The following is a 20,705-nucleotide window of genomic DNA, read 5'->3' as shown; positions in this document are numbered from 1 at the left end:
TTTTGCTGTCCCCTGAACCCTAGGGAAAGTCTTGTTCACTGCCTGTGCCTGGTCACAATTGTGCCATGTGGAATTATAAGATGGGGTATCTTTCCATGTTTGAATGCAGGTTCCATCAGGGCAGGGCCCTTTTCTGTTATGTAATGGCTGCATGATGATGAAAGGCACATACCAGCATGGACTGCTTCTACTACATTCAACATCTGCTGATTCCTTCCCTCAACACTGCCTGGCAGCCCTTCCCTGTGGCAATGACTTAGAAGTAGGGTATGTCTCTGGTTTAGCACTGAATCCCCAGTGCCAGATACATAGGAAACACTCAGTGATTAAATCGAATGACCCTAACACACAAAACTCTTCATATTCTGGTCCCAGTGTATATTTTAGTCTATTCCCTTAGCCTAGACTCTAGTCTCTAGCCTCAACTAATAAAAATAGCAATATTGATAATTATCATCCATTGAGTGTGTAAAATGTGCCAATCATTTTTCTAAGCGTTTTATGTGCATTGACTTATCTAACACTTACAGAACCCTATCCGGTGAGTATGGTTATTATCCCCAGTTGTCTGATGAGGAAATTAGTCTCAGGGGGGTGAAATACTTTGCCGAAGGTCACAGAGTCAGCAAGTGGTAGAGCCAGGACTTGAAGCCAGGTGGTCTGCCCAGACCCTTAACCATTCCCAGCCACCCCTTTTTTTAGTGCCTCTGTTTTAGAGGCAGTCTTGCTCTTTCCAGTCTCAGAGCCTGGGCTCTGCTGGAATGCCTTTCCCTAATTTCTGACTCTAGCAAACTCTACTTGCCATTTATTTATTTATTTAGTATGTTTATTTATTTATTTTTGGCTGTATTGTATCTTTCTCGCTGAGCTCAGTCTTTCTCTAGTTGCAGTGAGTGGGGGCTACTCTTCGTTGTGGTGTGCGGGCTTCTCATTGCGGTGGCTTCTCTTGTTGCGGAGCACGGGCTCTAGGCGTGCGGGCTTCAGTAGTTGTGGCACACGGGCTCAGTAGTTGTGGCTCATGGGCTTTAGAGTACAGGCTCGGTAGTTGTGGTGCACAGGCTTAGTTGCTCCATGGCATGTGGGATCTTCCCGGACCAGGGCTTGAATCCGTGTCCCCTGCATTGACAGGTGGATTCTTAACCACTGCACCACCAGGGAAGTCCCCTACTTGCTGTTTAAAGTACTTCCTAGATTTTGTCCCCTACCCCACCTGCCTCTCCAACCAGGGAGGGAAGCTTCCCCTCTCTCCTCTTTGCCCCCTTTACTAGTTGCTCCCAATAGCGGCCTGGAAGCTGTCCTGAAACAGGGACCACATCTCATGCCTCAGTATCCCCAACCCTCAGCATGATACCTGTATGTGGAAGGTCCTTTGTTCATGTTTGTTGAATGAGTAACTGACCCGACTCTTTCACACACAAGAAAACAAGTCCAGAGAGGCGGAGGGACCTACTCACATCACAAAGCAAGTGAGAGAAACACCCAAGGCCAGATCCCAGGACTTGTGATTCCCAGTCCTGCTCTCATGCACCAGCCACGCTGCCTGTGCATGGAACATTTGAAAAAGCCTTCATGCACTTTGAGCCTTTCTTAATTCTGTCTTACATCTCACCCCAAAGAGGCCTTCTTTGAGAATGCTGGTGGGAGAGTGAGTTTTGGCAAGTCTTGTCTGGGAGTCATGAGGCAACAGGGAAAAACAGACAAACAATCTTGGGATGTATTTTGCTAACCCAGTCCTCAAAAACAGCAGAACAAAACACTCTAAACTTAAGCTGGGGCCTCTGGCCAGCAGGGCACCAAGTCAACTTGGACAGAATTCACTAAATGGATCTTCCTTCTTTTTATTAAAATGGTGGGGCCATTGGAGAGGAAATGCTTTCCAGTTTGTCTGGATTTTCTTTAAGGCAAAGCAAAAAAATATTGAAAATTTCACAAGGTCCCAGAAACTTCCAAATGTAAACAAGCTCTGGGCACATCTCTTGCCCCATCTCATTGCCACATGAGTCCACTGTGTCCTAAGACATGAAACTCCCCCTACTCTCTGGTTAGAAAAGTCTGGAGAAATAACTGATAACCATTAATCACAGTTGGAAAAATCAGAGAAATTATTAAGGAAACATTAAACTTCTTTTATTAACTAACTCTCAACTCCAGGTTTCTGTACAGATGGTAACATGGTAGTGGTGAGAACACAGGCTTTTGAGGTTCTACTATTTAACAGCTGTGTGACTTTGGGCAAGTTAATCACCTTCTCTGAGCCTCAGTTTCATCATCTGTAAAACGGGTTATACTACCTATCGCATAGTGTTGTTGTGGGGACTGAATGAAATAATGCAAGTACAGTGCCCAGCATCATGCCTGACACATAATGAGTACTTGATTGATATTAGCTATTATTATTACTTGTACGTGATGTCCTTTATGGCTAAAATGCCCTTCCTTGCCTTGTCTGCCTAGGAAACTTCTACTCATCCTTCAATACCCATCATAAGGGTGTCTTCCTAGGTGAGGTAGCTTTGACTGTTCCCTGTTTCCTCTCCAACATGGTCCCTAATTCTCTCAACTCTCCTTCACCCCTCTCACCTTTGTCCTTCTAATATTGCAATAATCTCACTATGTAGAAATTCTTTGCTTCCTTGCCTGTCTTCCCCAATGGGCAGTGACAGCCAGGAGGACAGGCTCAGGTCTATGCCCCCAGTCCTAACAGTGCATAACCCACAGGGTCTTAGGAAATGGCATCTACATTCTTAGATTAGAAACACTACAATGTTGGGAGGCAGAGGGTGGCCAAGATGGCAGAGGAGGAAGACCCTGAGCTCACCTCCTCTCACAGGCACACCAAAACTACAATTACAGAGCAACTACTGATGAGAGAGACTGAATGACTGGCAGAAAAGATCTTCTGCAACTAAAGATATAAAGAAAGAACCACAGTGAGATGGGTAGGAGGGGTGGAGATGTGGGATAGTCAAGACCCATACCCCTGGGTGGGTGACCCACAAATGGAAGGGTAATTACAATTGCAGAGGTTCTTTCCAAGGACTGAGGGGTCCAAGCCCCACATTGGGCTTGCCAGCCCGGGGTTCCTGCACCAGGAAGGTGAGCCCCCAGAACATTTGGCTTTGAAGGCCTGCAGGCCTTGCTTTTGAGAGAGCCAGAGGGCTGTGGGAAGTAGAGACTACACTCTTAAAGGATGCACACAAAATCTCACACACTCTGGGACCCAGAGCAGAAGCAGAAATTTGAAAGGAGCCTGGGTTAAACCCACCTCCTGATCTATCTCCCAGAGAGTCAGGAGGCAACTAGAGCTCACCCTTGGGGATGTAGACACTGGTGGCAGCTATTTTTGGGAGCTTATTCTACCATGAGAACACTGATACTGGCAAGTGCTATTCTGGGATTCTCCCTCTAGCTTATTAGTGCTTGGAACCGCCCAACACACCATCAGGCCAACACCAGTTCTCAGACAACTTGTGCCCCGCAGCCAGCTGCCCTGGGATCTGGCACAACCCACAAGTGGGCTGACACAAGCTACAGGACACCATAGACCCTGTAGCCAACTGTGTCAGGAACCGGTCTTGTCCACCAGTGGGCTAACACCAGCTCTGGGACCCCCAGGGCCCTGCAACCAGAGACCTTGAGGACTTTGCTCTGCCTACCAGTGGGCAGGCACTAACTCTGGGATTCCCCTGGGCATTGTCCCTGCCAATCATCAGGCTAACACCAGCACTGAGACATTTTTGGACCCCTAAGCCAGCTGCCCTGGGATATAGTCCCACTCACCAGTGGGCCAACATTAGCTCTGGGGTACCCCAGACCCACCAGCCAGCCATGTCAGGAACTGGCCCTGTCCACTAGCAGGCCAACACTAGATCTGGGAACCCCAGTCCTGTAACCACCCACCCAGCACATGGCTCTGCCCACCAATGGGCCAGTACTAGCCCTGGGACCCCTGAGGCTATGTAGGCAGCTGCTTCATGACCTGGCTTTGCCCATCAGCAGCTGGCAGCCTCCACACAAGGCAGAGCATGGCAACTGACCAGAACAAGGGCCAGCAACTTTAAAAAATCATGTATATATATATAGGTTGCTATATAAAAAACTCATGGTAACCACAAAACAAAAATCTATAATAGATATACACACAAAAAAGAAAAAGGAATCCAAGCATAACACTAAAGATAGTCATCAAATCGCAAGGGAAGAGAACAAAAGAAGAAAGGGGAAAAACGACCTATAAAACAAATCCAAAACAATTAACAAAATGGCAGTAAGAACATACATATTGATAATTACCTTAAAAGTAAATGGACCAGGGGCTTCCCTGGTGGCGCAGTGGTTGAGAGTCTGCCTGCCGACGCAGGGGATATGGGTTCGTGCCCCGGTCCAGGAGGATCCCGCATGCCGCAGAGCGGCTGGGCCCGTGAGCCACGGCTGCTGAGCCTGCGCGTCCAGAGCCTGTGCTCCACAATGGGAGAGGCCACAACCGTGAGAGGCCCAGGTACCGCAAAAAAAAAAAAAAAAAAAAAAAAAAGTAAATGGACCAAATGCTCCAACCAAAAGACAGACAGGCTGAATGGATATAAAAACAAGATCCATATAATTGCTGCCTACAAGAAACTCATCACAGATCTAGAGACACATACAGACTGAAAAAGTATTCCACACAAATGGAAATAAAAAGAAAGTCAAAGTAGGACTTCCCTGGTGGCACAGTGGTTAAGAATCCACCTGCTAATGCAGGGGACATGGGTTCGAGCCCTGGTCTGGGAAGATCCCACATGCCACAGAGCAACTAAGCCCGTGTGCCACAACTACTGAACCTGCGGTCTAGAGCCCGTGACCCACAACTACTGAGCCTGTGTGCCACAACTACTGAAGCCCGCGCACCTAGAGCCCATGCTCCGCAATGAGAAGCTGCCACAGTGAGAAGCCCATGCACCACAATGAAGAGTAGCCCTCGCTCACTGCAACTAGAGAAAGCCCATGCGCAGCAGCAAAGACCCAATGCAGCCATAAATAAATAAATAAATAAATAAATTTATACATATAAAAAAAGAAAGTCAAAGTAGCAATACTTATATGAGACAAAATAGACTTTAAAATAAGACCATTACAAGAGACAAAGAAGAATACTACATAAGGATCAAGGGATCAATCCAAGAAGAAGATATAACAATTGTAAATATATATGCATCCAACATAGGACCACCTCCATATGTAAGGCAAATGCTAACATCCATAAAAGGAGTATAATCAACAGTAACATGATAATAGTAGGGGACTTTAACACCCACTTACACCAATGGACAGATCATCCAGACAGAAAATAAGGAAACACAGGCCTTAAATAATATATTAGACCAAATGGATTTAAAGCAGCAGAATACATTCTTCTCAAGTGCTCATGGAACATTCTCCAGGATAGAGCACAACCTAGGCCACAAAACAAGCCTCAGTAAATTTAAGAAGACTGAAATCATACCAAGCATCTTTTCTGACCATAACACTATGAGACTAGAGATCAACTGTGAGAAAAAAAATGGCAAAAAACATAAACACATGGAGGCTAAACAATATGCTACTAAACAACAAATGGAACACTGAAGAAATCAAAGAAGAAATTAAAAAATACCTGTAGACAAATGAAAACAAAAACACAATGATCCAAAATCTCTGGGCCACAGCAAAAACAGTTCTTATAGTGACACAAGCCTATCTCAGGAAGCAAGACAAATTTCAAATAAACAACCTAACCTTGCAGCTAAAGTAAGTAGAAAAATAAGAACAAACAAATTCTGAAGTTAGTAGAAAGAAATCATAAAGATCAGAGCAGAAATAAATGAAAAAAAGACTAAAAAACAGTAGAAAAGATAAATAAAACCAAGAGCTAGTTCTTTGAAAAGGCAAAGAAAATTGATAAACTTTTAGGCAGACTCATCAAGGAAGAAAGAGTGCCCAAATCAATAACATCAGAAATGAAAAAGGAGAATTTACAACCAATACCACAGAAATGCAAAGGGTCATAAGAGATTACTATGAAGAATTATACTCCCCCAAAATGGACAACCTAGAAGATATGGACAAATTCTTAGAAAGGTACACTCTCCCAAGACTGAACCAGGAAGAAATAGAAAATATGAACAGATCAATTACCAGTAATGAAACTGAATCAGTAATTTTAAAACTCCCAACAAACCAAAGTCCAGGACCAGATGGCTTCACAAGTGAATTCTACCAAATATTCAAGAAGAGTTAACACTGCTCCTTCTGAAAGTATTCCAAAAAATTGCAGAGGAAAGAACAATTCTGAATTCATTCTAAAAGCCAGCAGCATCACCCAGATACCAAAGCCAGACAAAGATATCAGACAAAAGGAAAATTATGGGCCAATATCACTGATGAAGATAGATGTAAAAATCCTCAACAAAATACTAGCAAACCAAATTCAATAATACAGTGAAGGATCATACACCATAATCAAGTGGGATTTATCCCAGGGATGCAAGGATGGTTCAATATTTGCAAATCAATCAGTGTAATATACTACATTAACAAATGGAGGAAAAAAATCATATGATCATCTCAATAGATGCAGAAAAGCTTTGACAAAATTCAACATCCATTTATGATAAAAACTCTCAATAAAGTGGGTATAGTGGGAGCCTACCTCAGCATAATAAAGGCCATATATGACAAGCCCACAGCTAATATCATACTCAACAGTAAAAAGCTGAAAGCATTTTCTCTAGGATCAGGAACAAGACAAGGATGCCCACTCTCACTGCTTTTATTCAATGTAGTATTGTAAGTCCTAGCCACAGAAATCAGCCAAGAAAGAGACACAAAAAGAATCCAAATTGGAAAGGAAGAAGTAAAATGGTCACTGCTTGAAGACGACATGATACTATACACAGAAAATCCTAAAGACATCACCAAAAAAACTACTAGAACTCATCAATGAAATTGGTAAAGTTGCAGGATACAAAATTAATATACAGAAATCTGTTGCATGTCTATACTATACACTAACAACAAACAATCAGAAAGGGAAATTTTTAAAAAATCACATTTACTATCATATCAAAAAGGATAAAATACATAGGAATAAATCTAACTTAGGATGTAAAAGATCTGTACTCTGAAAACTATAAGATACTGATGAAAGAAATTGAAGACAACATAAACAGCTGGAAAGAGCTACTGTTTTCATGTATTGGAAGAATTAATATTATTAAAATGACCATACTACCCAAGGCAATCTACAGATTCAATGAAATCCCTATCAAAATACCAATGACATTTTTCACAGAACTAGAAAAAAAAATTCTAAAATTTGTATGGAAACACAAAAGACCCTGAATAGCCAAAGCAGTCTTGAGAAAGAACAAGGCTGGAGGTACTGTGTACTCAGATTTCAAATTATGCTACAAAGCTACAATAATCAAAATGGTATGGTACTGGCATAAGATCAATGGAACAAAATAAAGAGCCCAGAAATGAACTCACCCTTACCTGGACATTTAATGGATGAGAAAAGAGGGAAGAATATACAGTGGGAAATGACAATCTCTTCAATAAATGGCATTGGGAAAACTGGACAGGTACATGCAAAAGAATCAAACTGGATTACTTTCTCACACCATGCACAAAAATAATTCAAAATGGATTAAAGACTTAAATGTAAGACCTGAAACCATAGAACTTCTAGAAGAAAACAGGCAGTAAGCTCTTTGACATCGGTCTTAGCAATTTTTTTTTTGATATGTCTCCTCAGGCAAGGGAGAAAAAACAAAAAATAAACAAATGAAAACTACATCAAGCTAAAAAGCTTTTACAAAGTGAAGGAAACTACTATCAACAAAATGAAACCCCACCTACTGAATAGGAGAAGATATTTGCAAATGAGACGTCCAATAAGGGGTTAATATCCAAAATATACCAAGAGGGACTTCCCTAGTTGTCCAGTGGTTAAGAATCTGACTTCCAATGCAGGGGATGCGGGTTTGATCCCTGGTCGGGAACTAAGATCCCACATGCCACGGGGCAACTAAGCCTGCGTGCTGCAACTAGAGCCTGTGCGACACAACTAGAGAGCCTGCGCGTCACAACTACCAAGCCCAAGCACTCTGGAGCCTGTGCACCACAACTAGAGAGCCCATGTGCCACAACTACTGAGCCTTCATGCCACAACTAGAGAGAAGCCCACGTGCCACAACTAGAGAAGCTTGCGCGCCGCAACAAAAGATCCCACATGCCTCAACGAAGATCCTGCGTGCTGCAACTAAGACCTGACGCAGCCAAATAAATAAGTAAATAAATAAATATAAATAAATATAAATAAATATAAAAATATACCAAGAAATCATACAACACAGCATCAAAAATATAAAGAGGCCAATTGGAAAATGGGCAGAGGATCTGAACAGACATATTTCCAAAGAACACATACAGATGGCCAACAGGCACATGAAAAGATGCTCAACATCACTGATCATCAGGGAAATGCAAATCAAAACCACAATGAGATATCACCTCACACCTGTTAGAATGGCTATTATCAAAAAGACAATAAATAACAAGTGTCGACCAAGATATGGAGAAAAGGGAGCCCTTGTGCACTGTTGGTGGGAATGTAAATTGGTGCAACCACTATGTAAAACAGTATGGAGGGGCTTCCCCGGTGGCGCAGTGGTTAGGAATCTGCCTGCCAATGCTGGGGACATGGGTTCAAGCCCTGATCCGGGAAGATCCCACATGCTGTGGAGCAACTAAGCCCATGCGCCACAACTACCGAGCCTGCGTGCCATAACTACTGAAGCCCATGAGCCTAGAGCCTGTGCTCTGCAACAAGAGAAGCCACCTTAATGAGAAGCCCATGCACCACAACAAAGAGTAGCCCCTGCTCACTGCAACTAGAGAAAGCGTGCACAGCAACAAAGACCCAAAGCAGCCAAAACTAAAACAAATAAATTTTAAAAAAACAGTATGGAAATTGCTCCAAAAATTAAAAATAGAATTACAATATGATCCAGAAATTCCACTCCTGGGTGTTTATCCAAAGCAAATGAAAACACTAATTAGAAAATATGTATGCACCCCTATGTTCATTGCAGCATTATTTATAATAGTTAAGATAAGGAAGCAACCTCAGTGCCCATCAACAGATGAATGGATAAAGGAATAATGATCTATCTATCCATCTATATCTATATGCATATAGAACAGAATATTACTCAGCCATAAAAAAGAATAAAATCTTGCCATTTGTGACAACATGAATGGAGCTACAGGTTATGCTAAGTGAAATAAATCAGACAGAAAATGACAAATATTTTATGATTTCACATATATGTGGAATCTAAAAAACAAAACAAATGAACAAACATAACAAAACAGAAACAGAGTTATGGATACTGAGAATGAACAGGTGGTTGCCTGAGGGGAAGGGGGGGTGGTGGGTGAAGGAAAGAAATATGTGAGGTAGATTAAGAAATACACTTTCAGTTGCAAAATAAATGAGTCAGGGTTATGAAATGTATAGAGTAGGCAATATAGTCAATAACTACGTAATATCTTTGTATGGTGACATATTATAACTATGCTTATTATGGTGATCATTTTGAAATGTATAGAAATATTGAATCACTATGTTGTGCACCAGGAAATAACACTGTAGTTCAATTATGCTTTGAAAACAAACATATTCATAGAGAAAGAGATCAGTTTTTTGGTTACTACAGGCAGGGGCTGGGGGGAGGGGGAATTGGATGAAGGCAGTCAAAAGGTACAAACTTTCAGTTATAAGATAAATAATAAGTTATAAGGAATATAATGTACAACATGATAAATATAATTAATGTTGCTGATTGATATATTTGAATGTTAAGAGAGTAAATCCTGAGTTCTCATCCCAAGGAAAACATTTTTTTCTTTTCTTTAATTTTGTATCTATTCGAGATGATGGATGTTTACTAAACTTACTATGACAATCACTTCATGATATATGTAAGTCAAGTCATTATGCTGTACACCTTAAATTTATACAGTGCTGTATGTCAATTATATCTCAGTATAATTATATCACATCTCAATAAAACTAGAAGGAAAATAAAAGAAACACTAGGAGTTTGGGGAAAGGGGAGCCTCACAGTTCTGGGATGCTGCACAACTCCAAGGAGCAGCAGTCATATTGAATTCTATTATTTTGTGCAAACAGAGCCTCTGGGTATTGTGCAACTTGAGGGCTCTGGGCTTCTGCATCAGAAAGACTTGATCTGCAGTGTTAGCTCTGCCACTTTCTGGCTTCATTCCCTTGGACTGTTTAATCTACATGGGCCTCAGTGTCTTCACTTATAAGTGAGTGTTATGATAGTGACTTCTCAGATTTTTGTTAAGATTAGATGAGATCATATAGGTAACACTCCTCATGGTGCTTGGCCAATGGTAGTTGTTACTTGGAACTGGGTTTTTAATGACAGGATTCACACCAGCGTTGAACATGAGACTGTGTTTGCCTTATGGTGTAATTCCAAGGCAGCGTGAAGAGGAGGAAGAACAGTGCTCTAGGAGACAAGGGGTGTGTGTGGGAACAAGGGGTGTGTGTGTGTCTGGGTGTGTGCGTGTATTTTCTGTTCTCAACCCCACCACTGTGGTCCGTCTTTTCCACTTTGCCCCAAGCCTATCCCAGCTTGACATACCACACTCAGCTGGAGGAATCTGAGACAGAGGAGCTGCCACGAGCTCATCTAGGCTGACCAGGCTGCCTGGGGGCCAAGACGCACAAGCCCGCTGCGGTAGTGGCACTGTTCTGGGCTGGAGCCATGAGGCCTTCTCCATGGTGGAGGTGGTGGTTTGGAGCATCGGTTCTAGAGCCAACTGCCTGAGTACAAAATCCTCCCTCAGCCTCTTCCTAGCTGCTTTACTTCTCTGTGCTCCAGCTTCTTCACTGTACTAGTCAGCTAGGGCTACCATAACAAAGTACCACAGACTGGGCGCCTTAAATAACAGAAATTTATTTTCTCAAAGTTTTAGAGGTTAGAAATCTAAAATCAAAGCATCAACAGGATTGGATTCTTCTGAGGCCTCCCTCCTAGGCTTGCAGATGGCCAACTTCTGCCTGTGTCTTCATATGGTCTTCCTTCGTATGTCTGTCTCTGTCCAAGTTTCCTCTTCTTAAAAGAACACCAGTCATATAGGATTAGGGTCCATCCTAATGACCTCTTTTAACTTAATTACCTCTTAAAATACCCTCCAAATACAGTTGTATTTTTTTTTTTTTTTTTTTTTTTTGGCAGCACGCGGGCTTTTAGTTCCCTGACCAGGGATAGAACCTGCACCCACTGCAGTGGAAGCGCAGAGTCTTAACCACTGGACCGCCAGAGAAGTCCCCCAAATACGGTTGTATTCTGAGGTACTGGAGGATATAACTTCTACATATGAATTCTGGGGGGACAAAATTCATCCCATAGCATTCACCTGGAAAATAGGGACAGTAAATTGTTCCTATCTCACAGGGCTCTGGTGAGGATTAGAAGTGTTAATAGCAATAAAGGAGGTGGGGAGGGTCCAGCTCACAGGACGTTGACCCAGCCCTACCACTGATTGGCTTTGCGGCCCTGGCCGTTTTCCCTATCTGTGAAATAAGGATGTTGGGCCACGGGCAAAGCTTCCAGGGTCTAATTAGCCCAGGGGAAACGGTATGCAGACCTGCGGTGACACTGCCTCTGTTGGTTAATGTCAGATTTCATTTAACCTAAGACAATTTCAAGGCACAAGTTTATTTTATGTTTTACCACATAAGAATAAATAATGTCAATTATAATTGAAAGATACTATCAATTGTTAAGTCTCATCCTGATTTCAGAGATATTGGAATGTGAAAAAATATGTGTCTTAGAATTGATGAAAGAGAGTCTGTCCTGTTTCTTTGCTTTTGGCAGCAAAGATCTACTGAAGGGGAGCAGGCAAGGCCATTTGGCCTTCAGCCTCAGATTTTGGCCATTGTTCAATGTCAGATTTATGCAGGGAGGTAGGGTGGTGAGGCACCTTCCCACCTGATGCTCATCACCTGCAGAACTAGCTAAACTCATGGCTGGGAAACAGATTTTAAAAAGCTGCTTAGGCCCCACTTGAGCTTTTGGTGCACCTCATAAAATGAGCTCATGGCTTTGGATCCTGACAGACCTGGGTTCTTGTTCCAAGTCTGCTGCTTGCCAACCAAGAGGTTGAAAGAAGAAAGGCTCCAAAAAAAAAAAAAAAAAAAGAAGAAGAAGAAGAAGAAAGGCTCCAATGTGCAAAGAGGGCTTTGCCAAATGTGGCATGCACAAGGTGTAGTGTATGGGAGAGAGAGGGCTGAGAGTCAAGGGTCCTGGGGTCCTCCCTGGCTGTGTAACTGGGACAAGTCCCTCCACCACTCTGGACCTGTTTCCTCATGGGTAAGGGTAAAGAGGTGGAGTTCAGTCATTTATTCAACAAATGTGAACTGAGGAGCTCCCCTTGGAAGCAGTGTGCTGAAGGCCAGGGATATAGAGGTATGAGAGGTGGTCCCTGCTTTAGGAGAGATCTCCCCATCCAGTGTGGAGAGCACAAAGTACAGGGCCAAGAGGAGGGAGCCAGGCGCCCTCCATGTACTTCTCACTTCATCCTTATAATCACTCTATGAGGTAGGGAATGCAGGTATTTTTATCCCCACTTCCTAGATGAAGTCACTGAGACACAGAGAGATGGTGGTGCTTGCCAAGGTCACACGGCAGAGCCAGGATTTGGACTGGTCTGCTTGACTGAAAGCCAGTTCTCATTCCTCTTTGCCTTTGATGGTCAGTTACAAATTTCCTTCTAGGACAACATTCTCAGATTCTATGCCAAAAATAGCCAATGAATGTCATGTTCTGACAGTCCTTTTTCTTAGCCGCCAAGTAAGGAAGCCCCTTTCTTTGCTCAGGAATGATGATGTGGGGATGCTGAGGTTTGTCTAATCTGCCTCCCCTTCTAAGGAGGTGGGGAGCACCATGTTTCAGTGGAATAAGCCTCATCCTCACAAAAGCTTTCGGACTTCATTCAAGGGAATATTAATAGTACGACATGACATCTGAGTGACTCCACTTCGCCTGGTTGTTTTAGCTCCAGAAGCACTTAATAACATCCAGCATTTCACACCGGAAAATACAAAAATCCCAGGAGTGCTCCATCACCAAGTATTGTGTTCACAGCACAAACGGCTGGGAGAAGACAAGTGGGGCCAGTCCAGTGCTAGAAGCCCATGACAGCCCCATCAAGGGATTTTTTTGGTCTCTGCTCACATAGCTCCAGAGTTAGGAGGATCATTCTTCCAGCCAACTCTGGCTAGAAGAGACTTCTAGCTTGTAGAGCTGAACTCTACCTTTTTGCCTTCGACCAAGGATGCTCTCTGGCCCAGCTCAGTGAAGTGATTTACCCGAGGTCACCTGGAACATTGTGGAAAAGCCTGGATCAGAGTCCTGGCACTTGGAGACCTGGTTCTGTCCTTGGCCTCACAACTGAGGGGAAATAATCCTGAAGGAGGATTCAGACTGGGTTCTCACCTTGACTTGGCCACTTAATTTGAATTAAATGACATATAATTCAATTTCATAATTAGCCAAGGGCCTACTATGTTCAGGCACTGTACTTACACACAGTGTGTTCACATGCAAGTCGTTTCATCCTCATCTATTAAAAAAAAGCCCCTCCTGTGTTGCTTCTCTCAGAGCCTTGTTGGGAGGATTAAATGAGTAAAAGAAAGCAAAGTGCTTTGTTAAACTGTAAAGTGGTGTCAACATTGAGGCTATCCTATCTCTGTGGTCCACTCCACCTGTAACAGACTTCCACCTTAGCACTGCCCATCCTATTGGAATTTGTTTACCTGTCTCTCTCCCCCACTGCACACCCTGAGGGAGGAATGTGCAGGGTTCACCTTTGCTTTCTCAGAGCCCAGCCCTGGGGTTGGTATACGTTAGGCGTTCAAAAGAGTATGTGAATAAACAGACCATGTGATTTGAGATCTGATTCTCAGACCCCTGGAGATGCCAACCAGAAGGGCACTGAAAGACCAGAGGAGGAAGGGCTCAGTGAGAGGGTGGTGGAGGGTGAGAAGGGTATCCACTGTGGATGGACAGGGTTTGGGTCACTGGAGAGGAGAGGTGGGATGCTTTAAGCAGTAGGAGTGCCTTGGGCAAAGGTCAGGAGTTAAAAATCCATGTGGATTATGCAAGGGACAATGAGGGCATGAGCAAGTAAGACAGCAATGAAAGATGAGGACAGAAAATGATGATGATAGTAATAATTATAGTAATGGTAGTAATTAATGTAGTAAGTAGAGCACTTACTATACTCCTGGCCCTATTCAAAAAGCTGAAGATGTATTCCTCATCAAACCCTTACAACAGCCCTATGGGTTGTAGGTACTATTACTACAACTTTACAGACAAGGAAAGAGAGAGGTTAAGTAACTGGCCAGAGGTCACATAGCCATTAAGTGGCAAAGCCAGGATTTGATTCCAGGCAGTCTAACTCCAGGATCTGTGCTCTTAAGTAGGTTGAAGCCTGTATATAAAGAGCCAGGAACTTTGAACTTTTTCTTGTGTTATAGGAAAAAGTTTGAGCAAGACTTTTGAGCAAGATGGAGTTTGAACAAGAGAGGACATCGAGGAGGTAAAAATGTCTTCTTCCACAGGTGGCAGAGTCCCTCAAACATATATTGAGCACTTTCTGTGTGCTGAGCACTGGTGATACAAAGAGCCAGCCAGAGCCCTGGCCCTCAGAAGCATGCGGTTCAGTGGGAGACACGGAGGTGTGCTGGAGCAGGCTCCCTCTTGGCTCTCCAGAGCCCATTGTGTGCCTCTCTTCCCCGATGATCAGCGACTTCATGTGGGTGACTTGAAATTGACTACTGTGAGAGTATTTACACCATGGAAATTGGCTGATGCTACAGATCAGTGCGTTTCCATGAGAGCTAGTTGTCGTTAAATATTTACCAGCACAACACTGCCTGTGAACAGCTGCAGTATGCTGATAAAAGTCCACACCAGATATAGGGTGGTACAAAGCGGGCTGGGAGTAACTCTACTTGGTAAGCCAAGGAGGCAAGGCTCATGCAGAGTGTTGAAGGATGAGCAGATGTTTGCTATGTAGACAAAGTAGTAAAGGGCAGGCAAGGTGTGGAATGGCATGGCATGGTCATTCTTTGGTTCTGTGAAATGAAACTATGGACAAGAAGGAGGTTGGCAACCTATGAGATGCCAAACAAAAGGGTGTTTTTAAAGCAAATTCAGTACTGGATTTATAAAGTGAACTAATTGGGGTTGGGAAGGGAGAACCCATGTCACAATGCAGCAGGATCTCTAGAGGATTTGTGACTCAACTGAGCCTTTACCCAGCACCTCAGTAAAAGGGAACCTAGGCTTTTGGGAGGGACTGACATAAGAATGGGATAGAACACTCTAGGGCTGTCAGTTAACTGGGAAATGTTGATATAACACTCTAGGGCTGTCAGTTAACTGGGAAATGTTAATAAAGGCTTTGAAATACTCCCAAATACATATATTGGGGTGGGAGGGCCAGGGAAGTTGGTGGAAAATAGGTCCAGGAGAGGGGGCAGTGAGGTCAGACACACCTGATTGGGCACATACTCCCTGCCCAGAAGTCAGAGCTAAGCAGTGGCACCACAGAGCTTATTTTGTTGTCCTTTGTGTCGGGTGGGGTTCTGGGTACCATGGGTTGCTCAGTGATCCTCTGGTTTCCATAGGCCAACTTTTCTCTTCAGGGCCCCCCTTGGTCCCTGTGCCCCAGACTGGGGTGAGCATGTCACCAGACTGTCTCCACAGCTCTCTGTTTGGTGCCACACTGTCCTGAAGGTTCTGAAGGAGACTGAGGTCACAGGGCTGTCTGGATAGACGGAGCTGCCAGAGCCAGGACAGGGCCTGGAAAGAAGCCTGGGCCCCTCCCTTTGATGGGCCAGTTATCAAGGTTGTTTTGCTCTGCAAGATGATCATGGGGTCTCATTTCCCTGCCAACTGCCCAACCAACCCTGAGCCCCCTGGGATACAGGCAGACTCAGGTGGTCAGTGTGAAAAGACCACAGTTGAGGAAAGGGATGGGCTGGTGCTCTGGACACATGAGAAATTGGCCTAGGCTAATCTTGGCTATGCCTCCCCTTACAGTAGCCTGTTTTAGGAGTAATTTGTAAAAGAAAGCTGGAAGTTTGGGGTGAACAAAGGTGCAGTTACAAAAGCGCTATGTTTTAGGCCACATAGAAGTTTACAAAGCAGAGTGACCACATCCTAGCCTGGGGGGCTGTGTAGGGCACTGAGGTGTTGGCAAGGGGGGTGCCATGGCCACCTCTGCACAGGGAGCTCTGGCCCAAAGACAGAACCTAGCATCAGAAGGTTTGCCCTCCATAAAAGGGCAAAGAGCTTTAGGAGGTGCCTGAGGTCACAGCTACTGCTGGCCTTCCAGCATGCAGGGGCCCTGTTTGGTGGCAGGTCTCACCAAGTGGTCATGCCAAAGTGCCTTAGGGTTCCCTCAAGAGCACCCTCCCTGACCATCCCTCTGCACGCCTCGGGGAGGAACCGAGGGCTGACAAGGTCGTGTGCCCAGAAGTGCCCTTCAATTGGGACAAAGCTCTCAGCTGTGCAAAAGGCTAAATAAACTGAGTCTGGTTGAGATCACTGACCACCACTGCGTCTCGCTCCGGGCAGCTAGGGGCTCATGACAAGAATCACATGCCTGCCTCCCAGCCCACCCTGACTCACTGGTCCTCTGGGATGGTGCCGCCTGCAGGCTCAGTATCTCTCTGTTGCACTAAGCAGGTGGCTGCACTCACCCGAGGGAGACGGGGCACAGTGAGCACCCTCCATGTACTGCATGTGGCTCCCTGTGTGCGGAGGCCCTGTGTGGAGCCTCACCTGCATGGCTCCCGGGCCTCGGCTCATGGCGTTTCCAGTGCCCACGGTGCCCTCCTTAGCTCATTTTGTTACCATCCAACCTACCCTTAAAGGCCCAGCTCGACCATCTATTATGCCTTTTCTGAGAACTAAGCTTGCTTTCCCCAAGTTCCCACAGCACACTGTGTGGCCCTCTAAGCCTTTCCAGACTAAACTTATCTGTGGCTGTTCCCATCCTCAGGGACCATACTCCAGGTGCCCCAGAAGGCTTGTTAAATTGTTACATGCTCATGGTGTCTCCTGCATGACAGTCCATCATTACTCCTAAAAGAGCAAACATTTATTGAGCTCCTACGGGCCAGGCCTAGTTAGGAATTTTCACATACACAACCGAGTCACAGAACACTAGGAGATGGGATTGTTATCTGATGAGGAAACAAATCAGGAAGGCCCAGGGACTTGTTCAAGGTTACACAGCAAGCGATGGAGCCAGAATTCAGACCCAGGTCGGCTTGATTCCAAAGCCAAGGTTTTTTCCCTTATACGTAGACACAAAATAATAACAACCATTTATCAATTATACTGTATTCTCACATAAATTATTTCATTTGATCCTCACAACAGCCCTGTGAGGTAGGTAGGGTTATGTGTTACTGTTATGCACATTTCACAGATGAAGAAACAGAGGTGGCTCAGTGAGGTAAGTGACTTGCATAAAGTCACACAGCAAATTAGTGGCTTCATAGGACCTGTGCTTTCTCTAAAGTCAAGCTGCTTGAATTAAGAAGCACTGAAAAGATGGAGAAAGAATTTTTATGGAAAAGAAAAAGAGACAGTGGTGATTTATGAGATTTCTTCCTTAAACTGTTCTGCTATGGTCACAGCTTCTGCTGGCTGGTCTAAATTGGGTTCTCCTGAGTGGCTTTCCTGAATACCATTGGCCTGGTGGCATGGGACAGTTATCAGAGACTCCTGGGTCCCACTGTACGGGGGAAAAGACCTTTATTACCTAAGGTATGTGGCCTTGCCCACAGCCCAGCGTACAAGCTCCCTATTCACAGGGCCTAACTACGGGAAGCCCCTTCCTCGGACCATCCCCTGGGGGCACCTGTGGCACCAGACTTCTCTGGCTTTGTCTGAGGGCCCCTGCCCAGTGGGGAAGATTCTGGGACTCCCAAGGCCACCCTCACGCCAGGGATGAATCATAATGTGCAGCTTTGAGACGTGCACTGCTCATCACCCCCTGGTAAGTGGTGGCTCAGGGTCTCACCCCAAGGAGGTCCATGGGCTGGTTATGCCCAGAAACTACTGCAGGGGAAGCCCACATCCTTCAGAGCAGTGTTTTAAGGGCTGGACGCTTACTCCAAGGGCAATGTTATGGTTCAGATCACTCCCAGGCTCCTTGTTACACATTGCCAAGACCCTGGTCTCCTTCCTCTGGGGCAGCAATCTTCAAACTCAACAGAAGATGGTCAAAAGCTATGCACAGTCATGTCTGGTGAGGAGGGAGGGTCACAAATGAAGCGAAGCCACGACAAAATGGGGATGACTTACAGGGAATGAAAGGGGCTAACCTTGGTTCTGAAGACAAATCCCAGGGGGAATCCTAATATCGAGTAATCATATTTTCAAAATAGGTATCTGGCCTCTCAAAGTGACTATTTTGAAAGAGAAAATACACATTTGGGTGAGAAGGACGGTCTACCAGGACCAGAAAATGGTTGTGGAAGGACAGGTTTCGGCTCAATATAAGGAAGGACTTTCTAACAGCCAACTATGGCAGGGGCTGGCCTTGGGGATGACGAACTTCCTGTCACTGAGGGTATGCAAGCAGGGACAGTTGATCTCCTGAAGGTACTGGGGAGAAGCCCTTAGCCGCAAATGTGCTGGGGTGTGCTGGGGGTGCGGGAGGACTGAGCGACTATTGAATCATTTTCCAACCCTGAGAGTCCATAATATATTTGTTTTAAATGATCTGTTTCAATGACACTTCAACTTCTTGGGGAAAGGATTACAAAAGTCAGGTATCAGGCCACATTACGAAGCGCCTTTCATTGCACTGGCTCCAGATACTTTCAAATCTTCGCAGGGACAGCAGCTTATTTCTGAAGCCAGAAATCCCCAAAGGCCTAGATTTGGTCCAGTCAAGAGGGATATCCCCATCTTCTGAACCCTGCCTGGAGGCTAATTCCTCCAGGCCATGCCAGGCTCAAATCCCACCCTCACTACCCACTTCATTTCCAAGCCAGCCAAGCAAGTCCAAGGTTCTGGCCACATCCCAGGGACAGAGGGGCAGGCAGGATGGGAATCTCTGGGTACTTCATGTCCTGGGAAACTAGAGGGAGCCTCTTGTTCTCACCCCATCTCCTCCACCAGAGGCTCTGTTTACAGATGGCTAAGTGAGGCACTGCCTAATGGTACAGAGAAAGCTGGACCCAAGAAAAAACTGCTGTTCCTTTGTCTAGCCAAAAAGTCCTCCTGTGGCCTCCTTTAGGACATGTTGGCAGACTCTTCACTTAGAGCAAACTGCGCATCTGCAGCTCAAAGTAGCAAGGAAAAAGGTGGCTCTGTCAAGAGGACACATGGATTCCTACAGGTGGACTGCATCACGGGGGAAATCAAGTCCTGCTACACGATTAATACAGGTTAGTACAGTGGCCTGCCTCACACCACTGGCGAGACACTCTCCAAGATCTTGGCTTTGGGAAGCCCCCCTCCAATGTTGCTGGGGTCCTTTTACCTGTACCGTATTAATCGAATAATCTTATTGTTCATAAAATCCACAGCGTGCGGGTGAGAAGAATCGATGCAGAAGCCGTCACTCAGTGCGATTTTCAGCACCTCCTCCATGAAGACCTGGAAGCTGTTGATCTGCTTGTTGGCTGGCACCACCCAGAGCCTCTTGAGGTTCTGCTTGGTGTACTCCTCCTCAGGCAGGCCCTCCACATTGGCCACCCAGTCCAGAGTCAGGTGGTTGGGGTCTTGCAAATGGCTGGTGATGGAGGATAGGTTGCCATTGGAGCAGTAGAAGAGCTTGGAGCCGAGGAGCTTGAGGAAGAGGCAAGAGGTGCTGAAGATGTTGGCGTTGAAGACCTCCATGCTGGAAGAGGACAGGCTGTAGATCTGGGGTGCCTCACGCACAGTGAAGTGGACCGTCTGCACACGCTGGTTCAGTGTGATGTTGAGCATGGCATTCTTCTCGGCCTTGGACAGCTCCACCTCCTTCTCCTGCAGGGCCTCAATCAGGGGCTGCACCTGGTAGAAGTCAGCCTCCCTGCGGAGCAGGCCCATCTCCTGGAAGTCCTCGGGCAAGTCCAGATGGGAGGTTCGCAGGAAGTTGAGGATATAGCGGAACACTTTGCCGTCACGGTCAATGAAGCAGTGGCCCTGGCTGTCCCTCTTGGTGGGCATCTTCCCGCTGAACATGGCGCCCAGCATGGAGTCAGGGAAGCTGGTCAAGGTTGCCAGTGAGGTTGTATAGAGCTTCCCCCCGACATTCAGCGTGATGGGGTCAGACATGGCAGGAGGCTGGGGTGCTGGGAAGTAGTCCTACAGAGAGAGGTAAATAAGAAATGACCATTACCCAACCATATCTGATATCTTTGTTAGGGCTGGTATAACAGAATACTATGGACTGGGTGGCTTAAGTAACAAACATTTATTTCTCACAGTTCTGGAGGCTGGGAAGTTGAGGATCAAGGTAGGGGCAGATCTGGGCTTCCCTGGTGGCGCAGTGGTTGAGAGTCCGCCTGCCGATGCAGGGGACACGGGTTCGTGCCCCGGTCCGGGAAGATTCCACATGCCGTG

The 20,705-nt window shown here is 45.4% G+C and overlaps 1 protein-coding gene across 3 annotated transcripts in view; it reads right to left on the bottom strand.

The window, feature by feature from the left end:
- Window positions 1-17,492: 17,492 nt before the first annotated feature.
- Window positions 17,493-20,705, bottom strand: part of KCTD21 (potassium channel tetramerization domain containing 21) — a 16,033-nt gene continuing 12,820 nt past the window's right edge. For all 3 annotated transcript variants that reach the window (XM_007122211.4, XM_028501596.2, XM_028501595.1), the window contains exon 2: window positions 17,493-20,447. In XM_007122211.4, the coding sequence (XP_007122273.1) occupies window positions 19,635-20,417 (783 nt within the window). In that variant the 5' untranslated portion in view covers window positions 20,418-20,447 and the 3' untranslated portion in view covers window positions 17,493-19,634. The remainder of the gene's footprint in view (window positions 20,448-20,705) is intronic.

This window comes from Physeter macrocephalus, chromosome 16 (genome assembly GCF_002837175.3).
Source record: "Physeter macrocephalus isolate SW-GA chromosome 16, ASM283717v5, whole genome shotgun sequence".
In the NCBI taxonomy this organism is placed as follows: domain Eukaryota; kingdom Metazoa; phylum Chordata; class Mammalia; order Artiodactyla; family Physeteridae; genus Physeter; species Physeter macrocephalus.
This window is presented reverse-complemented; position numbering and strand designations above follow the sequence as displayed.